Source organism: Peromyscus maniculatus, chromosome 4, assembly GCF_049852395.1.
Source record: "Peromyscus maniculatus bairdii isolate BWxNUB_F1_BW_parent chromosome 4, HU_Pman_BW_mat_3.1, whole genome shotgun sequence".
NCBI lineage: Eukaryota > Metazoa > Chordata > Mammalia > Rodentia > Cricetidae > Peromyscus > Peromyscus maniculatus.
Genome location: NC_134855.1, coordinates 8,271,058 through 8,288,709, shown reverse-complemented (window position 1 = coordinate 8,288,709; position 17,652 = coordinate 8,271,058). Strand labels below are relative to the sequence as shown.

The 17,652-nt window shown below is 55.0% G+C and overlaps 1 protein-coding gene across 2 annotated transcripts in view; it reads left to right on the top strand.

Annotated features, from left to right (window-relative positions):
• Positions 1-17,652, top strand: part of Lamc3 (laminin subunit gamma 3) — a 59,000-nt gene that overhangs the window by 29,095 nt on the left and 12,253 nt on the right. Inside the window, exons 12-23 of one of the 2 annotated variants that reach the window (XM_076568952.1) lie at positions 379-603; positions 2,617-2,805; positions 4,810-5,055; positions 5,918-6,071; positions 6,575-6,717; positions 7,187-7,365; positions 9,602-9,743; positions 10,615-10,820; positions 11,214-11,287; positions 13,674-13,808; positions 16,212-16,359; positions 17,472-17,621. In XM_076568952.1, coding sequence (XP_076425067.1) covers positions 379-603; positions 2,617-2,805; positions 4,810-5,055; positions 5,918-6,071; positions 6,575-6,717; positions 7,187-7,365; positions 9,602-9,743; positions 10,615-10,820; positions 11,214-11,287; positions 13,674-13,808; positions 16,212-16,359; positions 17,472-17,621 — 1,991 coding nt within the window. Of the gene's footprint in view, positions 1-378; positions 604-2,616; positions 2,806-4,809; positions 5,056-5,917; positions 6,072-6,574; positions 6,718-7,186; positions 7,366-9,601; positions 9,744-10,614; positions 10,821-11,210; positions 11,288-13,673; positions 13,809-16,211; positions 16,360-17,471; positions 17,622-17,652 lie in introns of both variants that reach the window. The other variant, XM_016001991.3, reaches the window with a different exon arrangement.

Sequence of the window (17,652 nt, the reverse complement as noted above, 5' to 3'; positions counted from 1 at the left end):
TGTGCCCCGCCCACCGGGATTAAAATCAAGATCCTGCAGAGCTAAGTGCACATTCCAGCAGTGAGCTGCCCCACTGGCCCTTATCTATCTCTTGGTCTGAAAATCATGTTTCCTTTGCTCTTGACCGTTGTTTTTAAAATGATGCTTAAAAGCTGGCGTGGTAGCTCACGCTTGCAATCCCAGCAGTTACGAGGATAAGGCAGGAGGATAGCAATCTGAAGACTGCACAGGCTATACAGCGAGACCGGGTCTCAAAAAACAAACAAAAATAACAGTTGACTCCAGGCTGCCTTTGTAAGCCCCGGCCTATCTCACAGGTGCTCAGGAAGTGTTAGGTAGACATGCACGTAGGTCTCCCCGTCTCTCCTCCTTCTGCAGGTCAAGTGTTCCTGTGTGAAGTCCGGCTCACGTCGGCCCGGCCCCAGACAGGACTTGCCCCACCAGCCTCTTGGGTGGAGACTTGCTTGTGTCCCCAGGGATACGCAGGCCAGTTCTGTGAATTCTGTGCTCAGGGATACAAAAGAGAGCTACCTCGTGGGGGTCCCCACACCAACTGCATCCCCTGCACCTGCAACCAGCATGGCACCTGTGATCCCAACACAGGTGAGTTCCCAGAATCCCATCCCAAGGCTACCTCAGCCTTACAGGCACAGGGAGGCTGGCCCGCACAGACGTCTCTTGGGGACCACAGACATGACAGAAGGAAGACATTCAGAGGGCCATGCAGGTAACAGCAGCTCGTGGGTGTCAACCCAGAGCCACGAGCCAACACCCTCACGGCTTCATGGCGGTGGCCTTGGGAGAGTCACTCCCTGAACGCCCCATCTGGACAGTCTGGACAGGGATAGTGTGCACACAGCCCAGGCCGTGGAGACAAGGCCACACGAAGGTCAGGGAATTGTCCAGACTTTTCACAAAACAGCCCTCTCTGCACCAAAGCTCAGGGGTAGTTGACCAGGTGAGCTGGGGGGTCTTTTCCTGGGAGAGGCAGATATGGGACGTAATAAAATAGGGCCATCCCCTTCCTCCCTGGTGATGGCCCTCCACCTTTGACTCCTGCAGACATCAGATGGTGTGTGCTCCATTACTGTCCCATTCTCCAAGACAGGGCCTGAGGTGAGGGGACCTCTTACCAGTCTGGGGTGGGGGTGTCATTCAGTAGAGCTATTTCCCATGCCTGCAGAGGAGCAGAAACCTCACTAGGGTCACATTACCAGGAGGTGCTAGGGGACAGACAAGGCTTCTCCACCTCTGTACCACAAGCCTTTCACCCTGCTGTCTCTATGGAACAGATGGGGTCTCTGTCACTCCTGATCCACAGAGCATCATCTCCCCACCTGCGGCTGAAGACATCACCAGTTGAGCCTAGATGAGGCCTCATAATCCTTTCCCACATAATGCTCCCTGCAGACATCACCAATTGAGCCTAGATGAGGCCTCATAATCCTTTCCCACATAATGCTCCCTGCAGCTCCTACTGAGGGAATAGAATCTTCTCATGAGATGGAACTAATTTTTCACTCCCACGGAGCTGGACTTTGCTACCACTTTCCACTCCTTATAAGCAAGGCTTCATTTGTAAATGGGTGGGGCAGCTGGTAGAAGAAGGAAGCCTGAGGGTGTGGTACTGAGGCAGGGGACCTCCCCTCATCTGCTTTTCTGGGGAATGAAGCTCCCTTCCTTTCTCCTTGCAAACATGGCTGGACACTGCTGGTTGCCTCCTGCAGGGGGTGATCTTGACTTCCGTTCCATCCCTGTGGCGGGCTGTCCCCTCTAAGCAGCCCAGGCTCTGAGCAGACACCAAGGGCTGCTGGACTGGAGGAGGGAGTCTGTGATGTCTCCTCTTCAGGTAGCAGCAGGCAGAACAGAGCTGCCATACTGATAGCCTGCATGTACTAGGAGTCCTTGCACAGAGTGAGCCCCTGCAAGGCTGGAAGCCTGGGCCAGGGCCTCCCTTAGGTGGGTCCCTCAAGATGAAGAGGACACAGGAGCAGGGAAGGGGGCCAGAGTTACTGTGCCTTCCCTCGGCCTGAGATACTAATAGTGAACCAGTGTCCAAGCTTCCTCCCAGTGTCCACACTCCATCCTTGACTCCTGCCCAGCCTCTAAGACAGGGATTTGAGGAGCAGGGTGGCCACATGGCCAGTAGGTGGCAGAGCTGAGCCTCCTACTCTCCAAGGAGCGGGTTAGATGGTTTTCTCAGCTCACTCAGGCCTTCAGTGGTGGACATGGACCTAGGCAGTCTCTCACCTGGGCACGTCATCCCCAGACCCTGCTGCCTCCACCTCAGGTTCTCACTGGTCTACCAGGATGTGCCCTGTGGGCTCCTTCACCAGAATACTAAGGTAGTGATTGTCTAAGTAATGTCTAAGGTAGTGATTCTCAATCTGTGGGTCACGACCCCTCTTACAAACCTCTATCTCAAAAAAAATTGCATTATGGTTCATAACCATAGCAAAATTACAGTTATGAAGCAGCAACAAAAATAATCTTATGGTTGGGGGTCACCACAACATGAAGAACTGTATTAAAGAGCTGCAGCATTAGGAAGGTTGAGAACCACTAGTCTAGGGTGTCCTAGGCTGAGGTGGTGAACAGGTGTGTCTTGCTCCTTAGGGATCTGCCTGTGTGGCCACCACACTGAGGGTCCGTCCTGTGAGCGCTGTATGCCAGGTTTCTACGGCAATGCCTTCTCAGGCCATGCTGATGACTGCCAGCCCTGTCCATGCCCTGGCCAATCAGCCTGCACAACCATCCCGGGGAGTGGAGAGGTGGTGTGCACACGCTGTCCCCCTGGTCAGAGAGGTGAGTAGCCCGTGCGCTTTTCCAAGAAAGACCAGACCTGATGCCCTGATCCTGCCCTGGCTCTAGAGGAGGAGTCTGGGTTTGGGGATGATGGGTGGGAAAGAGCCAGGCCCTACGTGTGGCAAGCATGACTTCTGGAGACAGAGTCTTCTTGTCAAGGCCCCAGTATGCTGAGAGTTATTACAGACCTACCTGGGCCTGGTCACGTATAACTGAACCTTGAAAGGTCCATGTATGGGCCCTTAGAACTCGACTCATGGCTTGGGATGAAGCCAGGGGACCCAGGATCCTCACTGCAAAGATGGAAAACCTTGAGGCAAAATTTTCATGTCTCAAAGGAAGGCTCAGTTTGTAGAGTGCTTACTGAATAAGCTGGATGGCCGAGTCTGAGACTCAGAACCCACGTAGAGGAAGGCCAAGCGCAGTAGCACATGTCTACACCCAGCCCTGGGGAGGCAGAGACAGTCCAGCAGAAACAGTGGGGGTCGGGTTAAGTTGGAGACCTTGTCTCCAAAAATAAGGTAGAAATTGATTGAGAATGACCCCCCACATTGACCTCTGGCCTTCATGCACATACATGTAGGTAGGTATCCACAGCCCCAGCACACACACACAAGCAGGCACATGTACACCAACACACACACACATACAGAGGCACATATACGCACATATGCATGCACACGTGTACACACACACACTCCACACACACACAGACACACACATGATTTTTCAGCTTTCAGTCTTTAGGAATGTCTGAGAGGTAACATAAGGGACATGGAACCCTCCCACCCCAGGCTCCATGCTCTACCCCTGTCCCTGAGGCAGGTCTTCTGCTACCCCCAGACGGGCATTTACCAGCATTTGAGATGTCTGCATGCATGCACCACAAAGTCACCCACTTAAAGTGGACAATTAAATGGCTATTGGTATATTACATCATTAATTTTTTATCATCATAAAACTGTCCTCCTCGGCCATCGTTTTAAGTATGTGATTCATTGGCCTGAGGGGCCCTGGCGTCGTAGGCTGTTCCCCGCCACCATGCACTGGTGAGCTCCGTGCCCGCTGAACTGCTGTTCAATGCCCTCTGTCCCCCACCCCCGCTGCACGGTTTGACTATGTCTCTGAATTGACTCTTTGGGGTCTTGTCTAAGTGGAAGCCTGTGTTGTCCTGTGCCCCTTAGCATCTGGCTTCGTGTGGGACTAGTGTCTGCACTGAATGGTCTTGTGGAGTGTCCTGCTCCCGGGCTGCTTCTGAAAGCAGTTTCCTGTCCTCCAGTAGCTCCGGGGTTGGGTGGATGGGCTCTACCAGGGAACACAGGGCCTGATGTTGGGGGGAGCCCCACATTTGGACTCTGCCCCCCACCGATGTCACACTTCCCTCCATCTCTCACCTTTCCACTTCCTGAGCCCCACTGTGGTTCCCTGTGCCTTCAGATGTGAGGGAAGACTGCCAGCGAGGGCGGACAGCGAGAGACGCTTGGCGCTGGGTGGGACATTCCTGAGGGAGGACATCAGTTGCTGCTGCCAGAGGGAACCACCCCGGGAGGGTCAGGGGTGGCTTTCAGATCAGGAACTTCCGCCAGCCTCCTTACCCACATCAGCTCCTGGGGCCTTGTCTGGTCATCTGGCTTGAGCCTGACCAAAGCCCTGGTGATGCTGAGGGAGACGCTGGTGAAGGTGGGAAGGGTGAAGGTGGACACATGGCACCTCCGCTTCTGAGCACTCAGCACTGAGTGCTCTCACAGACAACCCTGTCGAGGCCAGTGCTGTAGGGCACCCACAGAGCCGCCCTCACTACAGAGGCGAGGAGCACCACGGGCTGAATCAGGGAGTCACCGTGGCTTGCTCGGGGCCACATGGCCAGGGGGCAGTGCTCCAGGGCCTGGCTGCAGGCCAGCTTGAGCCACAGACCCTGCTCAGCTTCCCAGGAGCCAGAGGAACGACAGCTTTCCCACACCCTTCGTGAGCCAGAGCGCCAACCCCTGCCCCTTCCACACACAGGACGGCGCTGTGAGAGCTGTGAAGATGGCTTTTTTGGGGACCCTCTAGGACTCTCTGGGGCCCCCCAACCCTGCCGCCGGTGCCAGTGCAGCGGGAACGTGGACCCCAACGCTGTCGGCAACTGCGACCCCCGGTCCGGCCACTGCTTGCGCTGCCTGTACAACACCACGGGGACCCACTGCGAGCGCTGTCGCGATGGCTTCTACGGGAGCACCGCGGCCCCCGGGCCTGAGGACAAATGTGCTCGTGAGTACCCAGTTCCCAGACCTGTGGGGTAAGGCCTGGGGGCCACCGTCCTCAGCCCTCGTTCAGGACCCAGACAGGACGGCTGAGAGAGCTACCACACCAGCGGGCCCCTCTGTCAGGCTGGGCAGCCTTAGGCAGGTCCCTTGCCTTCTCCGTTCTCTAAAAAGCATTAGGATGTGTTCTTCCCGGAGGCCCCTTCAGTCCTGACATCTCCTGAGCTCGGATTCCGCAGTTCCACCCTGCAGTGATAACTCAGCTCTTTTCTCATATCGGCCCTTAGCAAATAAGGCTGACACAGGGATGGTGAAGCAGTGACTCTTCCTCATGTGACCCCCTCTGCCTGCCTGGGTTGCACTCCACCTCATGCGTGTCCGAGGGCCACAGCCTGCATCTGCCTGAACTGGGCTCCCGGAAGTCCTGCATCAGAGCAATGCAGCTTTCACCCCATGCAAGGTCCTCAGAGCCTTTCTCACGTAGGGCCATCCACCCCTGTGTGCAGCCCCTCCAGGAGACCCCACTCTGGCATCAGGAAGGACGCTATACTATGGTTCCTGAGAGAGCTCCAGATGTGGCTGCCAGGCTCTGCCTGCGGTCAGCGACCACGTCTCTGGCCCTCTCTCTAGCCTGCAGGCTTGAGGCAGACTTGGGGACAGGCGGGCTACATCCCGGCTCTTCTGAGCTGGCTCCCCAAGGACATAGCGAATGGGCTGAGACCTGAGCTTGTCCCTCAAGCCTTTTCCAGGAGGGACTCTGGAACCTGGCCTATGTGGCACTCATCTCTGGGGCTCCCTTGGCTTCTCGGCTTCTGCCTGTACCCCTAAAGTTTAAGCAAATGGTTCTAACACCCTTTCCTGAAACCCAGCTTGCAGCTGTGACCTGAGGGGCTCAATCAGTGAGAAGATGCCCTGCAACTCAGTGACCGGCCAGTGTGCCTGCCTACCTCACGTCACTGGGAGAGACTGCAGCCACTGCAGCCCTGGATTCTATGATCTCCAGTCGGGGAGGGGCTGCCAGAGGTAAGGGTGGGCTGTGAATGCCCTGGCTGTCTTGCCTGGGGGAGGAGGGCACCATGGAGCCTCAGGGACTGGCCTGGTCTGGAATGTGTCATCCCAGGTCCATTTCCACGTCCACTGTGCCCTCTACCAAAGTCACAAATCTCGGCCTCTTGGTATCAGATTCCTGGCTCGGCCAGCCCTGGAGGGAGGCCAAGGACGGGGGCTGGGCAGGTGGGCAGGCGGCTGGTTTGGTCGGATTCCCATCTCAGTGATACCCATCGCTGGTGACGTTTTGACCACAGCAGCACCTGAGACAGTGTCTTGGCCTCAAAGGAAGACTCTGGGTAAAGGCTGAAGGAAGTGAATGGCCTTTTTAAGTGTGGATTTCACAGTGACTTACCAGATCTGTGCCAATGGCTTTTTTTTCCCCCCCCCCGATGTCCTATGTGGCTTGTGCTCCCTGGTTCACAGGCATCAGAGGCTGGGTTAAGGGGTGGCCTCATCAACCCCCATACTTGTTACAGCTGCAAATGCCACCCTCTCGGCTCCTTGGAACACAAGTGTCACCCCACGACTGGGCAATGCCCCTGCCGACCTGGTGTCACAGGCCAGTTCTGTGACAGATGCCAGCTGGGTTTCTTTGGCTTCTCCATCAAGGGCTGCCGAGGTGAGCAAGCTGGGCCCCAGTGGGCTGTGGGAGGGAGGGCCTGAGGTCACTTGCTGGAGACAACCCACAAGAAGCAGGTATGGTGGGGGAGATGATAGGCGGATGCTGGCTGGTTGCCTAAGCCTGGCCTTGAGAACGTGGAGCGCACGCGTGTGAGGAACTCGGCATCTTAGTGACAGCTCTAATGTGACCACTGAACTTTTGCATGTCTTCAGACACCATGTCACATGTGAGCCACGGTCCTCACGGTACAGCTAGTACTGGCCGCTCTGGGGCCCTGGGGACATCGCAATAAGACAGGCTCAAGGCTTGGTGGCCTTGACGGCCCCTGGCACAGAGCCCTGGAGTCTGCATCTGAGGACACTCAGGGGTTGTGGGGATTTCCAGGTGGGGTATGAGGATGCGGGGGTCGGGGTAGGAGGTGAGTCTGAGGTCATCATCAGGTCCCCAGAGCTGGCTCTAACCTCAGACTGCAGGTGCTCCCCACTGGGTGCTGCCTCGCCTCAGTGCCACGAGAACAGCACATGTGTGTGCAGGCCCGGCTTCGTGGGCTACAAGTGTGACCGCTGCCAGGACAATTTCTTCCTCGGGGATGGTGACACCGGGTGCCAGGAGTGTCCCACCTGCTATGCCCTGGTGAGGGAGGAGGTAAGTCACTGTGCTTAGGCTCCCCATCTTCAGGTTCGTCTCACACCTCCAGGGAACACCAGCTCCACGCTGTGGACCGAAACCGCCTGGTCATTCACAGACCTCGAGCCATATGTCCCCACTGGCCACCTCTCCTGAGCTCACCCAGCCTCCTCGCTCCAGTCTCCCTGACCCTCCTGTCCTGGATCCGCCAGAGGTGGCTGCCGTCACACCCCTCCCTAGCCTCCCAGGGCCCAGGGCTCGTACTTGTACAGCTCGGAGGGGATGTGATGACGGGCCACCCTTGGAGCAGCAGAAACAGCATTTCAAACAGGGAGGTGGGTGACACTGAGGTCAGGAGTCGGAGCTGAGAGACCCCAGGCGGAGGGCATCCTTGTAAGCTTCAGTGTCCTACTCCAGAATAGCTAGTTCCAACCTTCCAGCCTCTGGGCCCAGTGGGGCTCTGAGAACATACGGTACTGTAGGAGAAAGTAAGCGGCATGCCCTGAGCTCTGGCTACGAGCTCGTGGGGTAAGCAGGCCGTTTCCAGTTCTGCGGGACAGCATGCATTTTGTACCACCGGGTAAATCAAGCTGCCACATGGCCTCCCACTGCCTGGAACAGTTTTTTCTTCCAGATGAGTTCACAGTCCATTTGTCACTGAGAAAGGCACAGAAAGTCTAGAGTCTGCCGGAGCACGGGGGGCTTTGGATCTGAGGACGGAGCTTGGGAGGTGGCCCTCTGCTTAGTGTGGTTGAAAGTGAACTGAGTCATGGCAGGCATTCATGTTGTGGCTGGCTCCTGATACACACAACCATAAACGCAGCCACTGTGCATGTCGGTAAAAGCATGGGGCTCAACGCTGCTGCACGTGCTGGCAGCAGGTGCCCAGAGCACTTGCATTGTGTCAAGGCCTGGAAACACAGTGAACGGGATAGATGGAAATGCACCTGCAGGCTGGGAAAACGCATGAGGACTGAGTCTGAGCCTCAGAAACCATGTAAAAGTGGGAGGAAGTCAGAGGTAACCAGATCCCCTTGGCTTGCCGGCCAGCCAGATGAGCCTACTTGATGAGCTCCAGGCCAGTGAAAGATTCTATTTAAAAAAAAAAAAAAAAAAAAAAAAAAAAAGCCAGGTGGTGGTGCACACCTTTAATGCCACTACTTGGGAGGCAGAGGCTCTATCTGTGAGTTTGAGGCCAGCCTGGTCTACAGAGCAAGTTCCAGAGCAGTCAAGGCTACACAAAGAAACCCTGTCTCAAAAAAGCAAACAAAGAAAAACTTGGGTGTACCTAGAGTTTTCCTGCCTTGCCCACAGTCAGGACAAATCTTTGTCATCCGCCAGTCCCACAGCCGCTCAGACCCAACCAAGTAAACACAGAGACTTATATTGCTTACAAACTGTATGGCCGTGGCAGGCTTCTTGCTAACTGTTCTTATAGCTTAAATTAATCCATTTCCACAAATCTATACCTTGCCATGTGGCTCGTGGCTTACTGGCATCTTCACATGCTGCTTGTCATGGCGGTGGCTGGCAGTGTCTTCTTATGCCTTCCTGTTCTTTCTGTTCTTTCTTTTCTCCTCTTTGTTAGTCCCGCCTATACTTCCTGCCTAGCCACTGGCCAATCAGTATTTTATTTATTGACCAATCAGAGCAACACATTTGCCATACAGAACATCCCACAGCACCTGGGCACAGCACATTTTTAATCCCAGCACTCAGGAGGCAGAGGCAGACAGATCTCTGAGTTCAAGGCCAGCTTGGTCTACAGAGTGAGTTCCAGGTGAGCAGTTATACAGAGCAACTGGGTCTCGAAAAACCAAACCAAACAAAATGCAGAAAAACAAACAAAAAATAGCAAAGTATCTAAACAGGAACAGCTGCTAAGATTGACCTCTAACCTCAACACTTGCACCTCCCCACACAAACATGTACACATATGTGCATACATAAGCACATATATGCACATGCACTTACACACACCAATCTTCGTGGGGCTCCTTTTCCCTCCCTCTCTCCCCTCCTCAGTAGGGCAGGGGTGTGGCTGGTGAGGTGTCAGCAGGTGTAAGGCTGTGAGAAGGGAAGAAGTTGGTGAAGTAGAGTAGGCAATCAGGTCCTCGGGGTTGGTGAGCCCTTAGCACAGAGGCACGTGTAGGATTGGAGAACCCGTGGGAAGGGTGGACCAGGCAGAAGCCAAGGGCGGTTCCAGCACCCAGAGATCCCAGCCTCATACAATTTTCTCCCCAACTGTCCGTAGGCAGCCAAGCTGAAGGCCAGGCTGATGCTGATGGAGGGGTGGCTGCAGGGGTCCAGCTGTGGCAGCCCCTGGGGACCACTGGACATTCTGCAGGGAGAAGCCCCCCGGGGGGATGTGTACCAAGGTCACCACCTACTTCAAGGTACAGGGAATGGCAGAGTGGGAGGTGAGGGGCCTGGCAGAACCTGGGCTGATTGGATGCTTTGGGAGCTCAGAATAGTCATGATGCCCACAGGCCTATCCTCCCATGTCCCTAGTCCATCTGTGATGGTATTAACATGGGTCTCTGTCCTCTGCCTCCTGCCCTGCACTGACTGTAACTCGATCTGGATTCCTTCATTTAACTTTTTAACCACACCCTCTGCACCCCCTGGGGCGCTGTTCCAGGTGCTGAACGGTGGAGTCCTCTGGGCTTTGGCTCTAGGCCAGTTTGCTGGCTGCCATGTCTCCAGCCAGTGTTTGGCACATTGCAAAAAATGATTGGTAACTAAGAAAAGCAGACCTGTCATTAAGCCAGGTGGAATGTGGCCTTGGGACACAGGAAACTCCCAGAACGTTGAGACTGGGTTGGTCGCTTTGTACAGCTGTGTTTGCAAGCAGCTGTTCTTCAGCAGCTGGCCAGAAGTGAACCAAGTGCCAGTGAGCTGGACAAGCCATCAAATGAGAACAGTCAGACGGCCCCATGTGAGCCTCAGTGAGAGTCACAGCACTGAGTTAGGGCTCCACTGCCAGCCCAGATTCTGGAGTTACTCACTGTGGTTCCAGAGGGCCTGCTTCCAAGTCCCTGTACGTGGCAGATTGATTGCAAGTCCTGACTTGCCTCCTCTGGGCCTCAACCTTTGCAGCTGTCAGATGGGCAAGTTTCTCCGTTGGTGTCTGGAGGCAGGGGGCAGAGTGGCACTGGGGTCCAGCTGTGCCCAGGCAGGTGAAGGTCTCAGGTGGAGGCCTGGGTGAGGGGACTTTCCTGTGAAATCTCCATCAGTGATGACCACCGATTCACTGGTTTCCCACAGAGGCCCGGGAAGCCTTCCTGGAGCAGATAGTGGGCCTGCAAGGTGCCATGAAGGCCACGTGGGAACAGTTTCAGGTGCTGAGAGGGAGTGCCCGCTGTGCCCAGGCTGGAGCTCAGAAGACCTGCCTCCAGCTGACGGAGCTGGAGGAGGCATTGCGGTCCTCAGAGGAGGAGGTCCTGCGTGCAGCCTCGGCTCTTCCATTTCTGGTACCGTGGTCTCCCCCAGCCCTGCTTCCCCTGGGGTCTGCGCAGGAGTCTTTGACCCAGTCCTGCCCTTAACTGACTGCCCACGGTGTGGTGTACGCTTTAAAAGGATGCTTGGTGTCACCTGCAGACTGGGTCACACTTTCTGCTAACAGAAAGGCATTATTTGCAAAAAGCAAATACATTTCGAGCAGACAGTGAATGCGTGATGGCAGCCAGTGCCGCTGGGTTTTTCATGTGCAGGAATGCTGCTCGGTGACCGAGTGCTGGTGTCGTGGTTAGCTTTGTGTGTTTATATAATTATTGACACCACTCTATTCTACCCAGTCAGCTAGCCAGCTGTAACCCTTGACCTTCCAGGATGAGCCTCAGTTTCTTCCTCTGTTCTTTAAGGTGAGTCTCCAGGAAGTATCCAGCCCACCCACCAACTGGAGCCATCTGGCATCAGAGGCCCACATCCTTGCCAGGAGGTGAGCCCCGAGGCTCCAGGATGAGGGGGACTGTGTCCATATTGTTGACATGGGGGCCAGGCCTTCTTGGGCAGGTTCCAGAGTCAGGGTTAGCCTCTAGGAGATGGGACCAGATGAGCCCAAGAGCTGCTCAGTGGGGTGGGGGTAAATGTTACCAGCATGGGAAGGGGTCGGGGTGGAGTGGGGGATGGAAGTGCGGACATGTTGGGAAAAAGCTTGTTCAGTGGAATGCATCTCAACATCTGGTGGCTTCAAAAGAGAAAAAAAAACCCACAAGTTTATTAAAGATGTAATTCACATGGGCCTGGGGAAATGGCTTAGTCAGTAAAATGCTTATGACAGAGGCATGAGGACCTGAGTTCAATCCCCAGAGCCAGTGTGAAAAGAGGGGGTGGAGTAGGGGTGGGCGTGGCACTGGCTTGTAATCTCAGCACTAAGGATGCAGAGACAGGATAATTCTGGGAGCACCTGGCCAGACAGTCCTGCCTAGGTCCCAGGGAGAGACCTTGTCTCCCCCAACCCCACACCCAGAGACAGGGTTTCTCTGTGTAGCCCTAGTTGTCCTGGAACTCACTCTGTAGACCAGGCTGGTCTCAAACTCAGAGATCGCCTGCCTCTGCCTCTGGAGTCCTGGGATTAAAGGTGTGAGCTACCACTATCCCGGAGACCCTGTCTTAAGAAACAAGGTGAAGCCCAGTTGTGGTGGCCAGCCTGGTTTATAGAGCAAGTTCCAGGACAGCCAGGGCTATGCAGAGAAACCCTGTCTGGAAAAATAACAACAATAACAAAGCTGAATAAGGTGGAGGGGCTGGGGAGATGGCTCAGCATTTAAGAGCACCAGCTGCTCTTCCAGAGGACCCTGGGATCCATTCCCGGCACAAACGCGGTGACTCACAGCCATGTAACTCCAGTTACAAGAGGTCAGTACTCCATTCCTTCACATGGGTGTATAGCAGTCTAGGGCACAGACATATCACATCCTGCTATCCAGTCATCCACTAACAAGCACTGGTGGTGGGAGCGGCAGTGGTGATGTGTGTGTGTGTGTGTGTGTGTGTGCAGGTGCATGTGGAGGCCAGATGACAGACAGCCCAGGGTGTCATTTCTTAAGTGACATTCGCAGTTTCACCGCGGTGGGGCTCACCAACCATACCAGCAGGTCCCAGGGCTCCGACTCTCTCCCTTCCTGAGCTGAGATCCATGTCACTGTACCCGGCTTTTTATGTGGGTGCTGGGGATCGAACTCGGGTCCTTGTGCCTGCACGGCAAGCCTTGTGCTGACTGAGCTGTCTCCCCAGCCTTGCACTTAGGTTGCTTGTTTCTGCTTCCTGTACAAAGCAACTTATGATCCTAAACACATAGGATCCATAGCAATTTTCCTCTTTTTAAAATTTTAAGGTTTACTTATTTTACATGTATGAATATTTTGCCTGCAGGTATGTATGTGTACCACATACTTATCCTCTTTTTTTCCCCCCGAGACAGGGTTTCTCTGTGTAGCCCTGGCTGTCCTGGAACTCTCTGTAGACCAGGCTGGCCTTGAACTCAGAGATTTACCTGCCTTTGCCTCCTGAGTGCTGGGATTAAAGGCATGGACCACCATGCCCAGCACATTTCCCTCCTTTTTAAAAAAAAATATTTATTTGGGGGCTGGAGAGATGGCTCAGTGCTTGAGAGCATGTATTGCTCTTCCAGAGGACCTGAGTTCACACCGGATAGCTCACAACCTCCTGTAACTCCAGCTCTAGGGCACCTGACTCCCTCTTCTCCACCTCCGAGGGCTCCTGCACTCACATGCACACAGACACACGCATGCTTATACCTTAAAAACAAACAAACAACAGATACTAAAAATAAACAATAAATCTACCCATGGGAGCTGGAAGGTGTAGGATCCCGTGGAGCTGGGGTCTCAGGCAGATGCGAGCTGACCCACGTGGTTGCTGAGAACTGAACTCTGGACTGTGTGAGAGCAGAGAGTGCTCTTAGCTGCTGAGCCGTCTCTCTAGCCCAGTGCTCCTCTTCAGCTCAAGGGACCAAACTCACTTTGGAGATGAGGAGACAGGTCCAGAAAAATCAGTTGAGACTCACTCGTGGACACACAGCTTGGAAGTGATAGAGCCAGGGTTCAAGCCCAGGCTGGCTGGTCCACTCCCTGCTGTGATGTCCCTGTGAGAGGCCACGTGGTGAAAGGCCTTGGCTAATCCGTGTGCCAGGCCCAAGGTGTAACTGCTGTGTGACAGGAGCGGAAACAGAGACTGTCCCTGCTAATACTGCAGCGGCAGGCGGGTGGAAAGGAGTGTCCTGCAGGAGACCCGTGAAGCAGGAGTCTGGGCACTGCCACCTCTGTGTGTGCTCCTAGTGACTGTCACACCAATTCATACAGCCACAGGGACACAGCCACCGCCACCGAAGCTGCTGCACGAAGGGCCCTGCTTGTCTCCAACACCAGCCACGAGCGCCTGTGGGATCTGCTGAGAGGGCGGGAGGCCTTGGCAGCCCAGCGGGAACTGGAGGACAGGTAAGGCCTCCACAGGTGTGTGGAAAACCTTGGGCTCAGCTGCCAGGAGCCCACAGGAACCAGCCAGAGGCCACTGCTCCCAGAACCAGCTCTTCTGAGCGTAAGCCCTTCAGGGTGTCTTGGGGCTGCACTCTTGTAGGAGTGAGGCTGTGACAGCGGGTGGACAGAAACTGAGTCTCAGGGTAGCTGGTCTCTGCCCCTGCAACAATCCCTGAGTGCATCCCATCAGGTCGTCGGTGCAGGGTGGCATCTCTGCTCTCTTGTCACTGCCACCTGGAGGCCAAGCAGCTGGGTATCTGTGTTCAGGCTTGAGCTAGAAAGCATGGCAGGGTGAAGTCATACGGCCCCCCTCCAAGAGCTGACTGCTATATAGTGTTCGCTCAGCTCGAGAGGTCTCCATTAGTCAGTGGAGAGTAACACACAATATTAATTATCCTTCTCCTTGTCCTGACAAAATACCCAATACGATTTAAAGGAAGACACGGTTATTCTGCTCACAGTCCGAGGGAGTTCTTCCGCCGTGGAGAGGGAGACATTGCTCCTGGGCTTGGAGTTACAGCCTGTGCCCCAACAAGCCAGGTTCAGCCACCCATCCTTGATAAGGCAATTAAAAGGCCACATTAGTAGTGAAAAGCAGAAAGAGGAGATTTACCAATGTGGCCACACTGGAAAGAGGAACAAAGACATCCAGAGGGGAACTCCTCAGTGCCTCTGTCAGTCGTCTTTGGTCCTGATGAGAGGTCAATGTTTAAGCAGTCCTGGTCAGGGTGTGGCCCTGTCCACTGGAGGCCCACCATTGTTCCAGTTCCTTTTCCTATGATCTTCTGGGGGAAAAGATTCCCCTCTGGCTGGTTCAGGCTGTCTGCTTTCCCCTCTACATGGTTCAGACCATCTGCTTTCTCCTCTGGATGGTTCAGACCGTAGGCTTTCCTCTCTGGATAGGCTTTCCCCTCTGGCTGGTTCAGACTGTCTGCTTTCCCCTCTGGCTGGTTCGGGCTGTCCGCTTTCCCTTCTGGATGGTTCAGACTGTCCGCTTTCCCCTCTGGATGGTTCAGACTGTAGACTTTCCCCTCTGGATGGTTCGGGCTGTCTGCTTTCCCTTCTGGATGGTTCAGACTGTCCGCTTTCCCCTCTGGCTGGTTCGGGCTGTCCGCTTTCCCCTCTGGCTGGTTCGGGCTGTAGACTTTCCCCTCTGGATGGTTCAGACTGTCCGCTTTCCCCTCTGGATGGTTCAGACTGTCCGCTTTCCCCTCTGGATGGTTCAGACTGTCCGCTTTCCCCTCTGGATGGTTCAGACTGTCCGCTTTCCCCTCTGGATGGTTCAGACTGTCCGCTTTCCCCTCTGGATGGTTCAGACTGTAGCCTTTCCCCTCTGGATAGTTCCGGCTGTAGGCTTTCTCCTCTCCTAGCACTGGACTCCTGAGGGAATTCTTATTCCTGGGGTCCACAGTTTCAGTAATCTGACAACAAAGTGGAGGACATGAGAGGTTTGGAATGTCTTCATCTCTGTTGGACCAGTTACAACTTGGCTTCATGCAGGGAAGGCATGGGGGCAGGGACAGGAAGTCACGTTGCCTCTACAGTCAAGAAGCAGAGAGTGAACAGGAAATGGATCAGGCTCTAGAACCTTTCCAAGACCTCCCTCGAGTGACCCACTTCCTCCGGCAAGGCTCCACCTACTATAGGTTCCTCAGACTTCCCAGTGCCACTAATTGGGGACAGTGTTCAAACACACGAGCTTATGGGGGTCCTTTGGCATCCAAACAGGAACAGATGCCAAAGGTCAGCAGCAAGGGCATAGTCAGTCAAGATCACAGCCTAGGCCGCTGTCCTTCCATCCCAGGTAGCTTCCTCTGCAGCTTTCCAAGAAGATCCAAGAGTCTGTAGAAACCTTGGATTCTTGGGTGGTTCTTGGGTGCACAGTAGCCTGGAGCCTGGACAGAGTGGCATGCCCAAACTGGCTAAGAGGATAAGAGTCTGCTCGTTTGAAAGTTTCAGAGACTGGAGAGATGGCTCAGCTGTTAAGAGCACCCACTGCTCTTGTAGAAAACCCAAGTTCAGTTCCAGCACCCACATCAGGTGGCTTATAACTGCCTGTAACTACAGCTCAGGGCATCTGATACTTCTCGCCTCTTTGGACATCTGCACCTACAGGCAGGCAAACACACACACACACACACACACACACACACACACACACACACACACACACACGCCCTGAAAACTGCAGATCAGAGCCATTTTTCCATGCCACTGGCTGGGTCCTGACCTACACAGGGTGAGTCTGCCAGGAGATGGAAGAGGACTTTGCAGGTTAACAGCTCCAGCCAGCAGCTTTAACAGAGATGGAGAAGCGTGTCCTGCACTCTGTTCTGTGGCTCATCCTGACCTCTTTCCTCCCAGGTACCAGGAGGTGCAGGCAGCCCAGAATGCCCTGGGCACAGCTGTGGCAGAGGTGCTGCCCAAAGCTGAGAGGTCACTGGCCACTGTGAAGCAAGTCATTGGTGATGCTGCCCCACGTCTGGCCGTGCTGGTCACCCCTGGAACAATGGTCAGTTCAGCATCCCTGGAGCTCCTCGTGGGGTGGCAGTGAAGGTTCTAGATTATGGAGAAGCCAGAGGGCCAGGCAGAGGTGGGCAGGGCTGCTTGTTAACTGGGAAGTGTCCTATTGAAACAGGCAGGGCTCAGCCAATCTTCCATACCAAGGCTGGAACTGTGACATGAGCAAGGACAGCAGAGGGATGGGGTGATACATGTCCCAGTTCCCACGCCAGCGGTGACCTTGGCCAAGGATTTCCCTCCCTGAGTTCCAGCCACCAGTGACCCTCTGTCTCATGGACTCAGCCTCCTCCATTTAACTTTAGAGGTGGGAGCTGGAGGGTATCTAGTGAGTTCTTCATTCAACACTCAGCACGTCTCCACATCCTGCCAAGCTTGTCTGTGGGTAATCCTGAGATCTCCAGCCTCAGAAACCTGGCTTTAACAGAGCACTAAGCCGGCTCTTCATGCAGCTCACGGGGCGAGTGTGTGCCCAGCATGCTCAAGGTCCTGGGTTCCACACCCAATACCAAGGAAATTAAAACCAGAAAGCCATCCAAATGCGTTTGGGACACAGGCTGCCTGCGGCTACTGCCTCATGGCTTCCCCTGCTCTCCTCACGTGCAACAACCTGGATGACCCAGATGGATACCGCCGAGGGCTTGGGATCATACACAGTTCTGCCTTTCTAACATCTGGAACACTGCATTCTGAAGCACACTGGTCAAGGTTCAGGTGGAGGACGAACTGCGGGCCTGAGGAGGGAATCTCACCTTGTGAGGAAGAAAGGCAGTCATACTCGCGGGTCTTAACAGTTAGCTAGAATTGCCCGGAACTGCACAGCTAGCAATCGGTGGGGCTGGGGTCTGAGCCCCCAGGGACAGGTTCGCCAGCCCGGCTTCTCTGCAACTCCTCCTTCTGCACTGCCCCTGGGGTGCCTGAGGTGCCTGGGACAGCAGGAAGCACTCTGGGACCAAGGTTAAAGTGTCAGTTCTGGGCTAGTAGCCACAGGCTGGCCTCCCCAGCACAGCAGGGCACAGGCTGGCCTCCCAGCACTGCAGAGCACTTTTCCCTGGACAGAGGATCCAGTCCCTGGCCCTTCCTGAACCCACGATCTCCCTGCAGCCTCAGAACTCCCAAGCCAGGCATCTGGACTGGAAAGTGAAGGCCCTGGAGCAGGAGCTGGCTCAGAGGGAGCGCCGGGCAGTCCAGGCTGTAGGAGCCCTGCAGGCAGAGGCTGGGGCAGCCCTGAAGAAGATGGAGCCCTTCATGCAGGTCAACTTTGAGTCTGGGTCCTGGAAGAGGG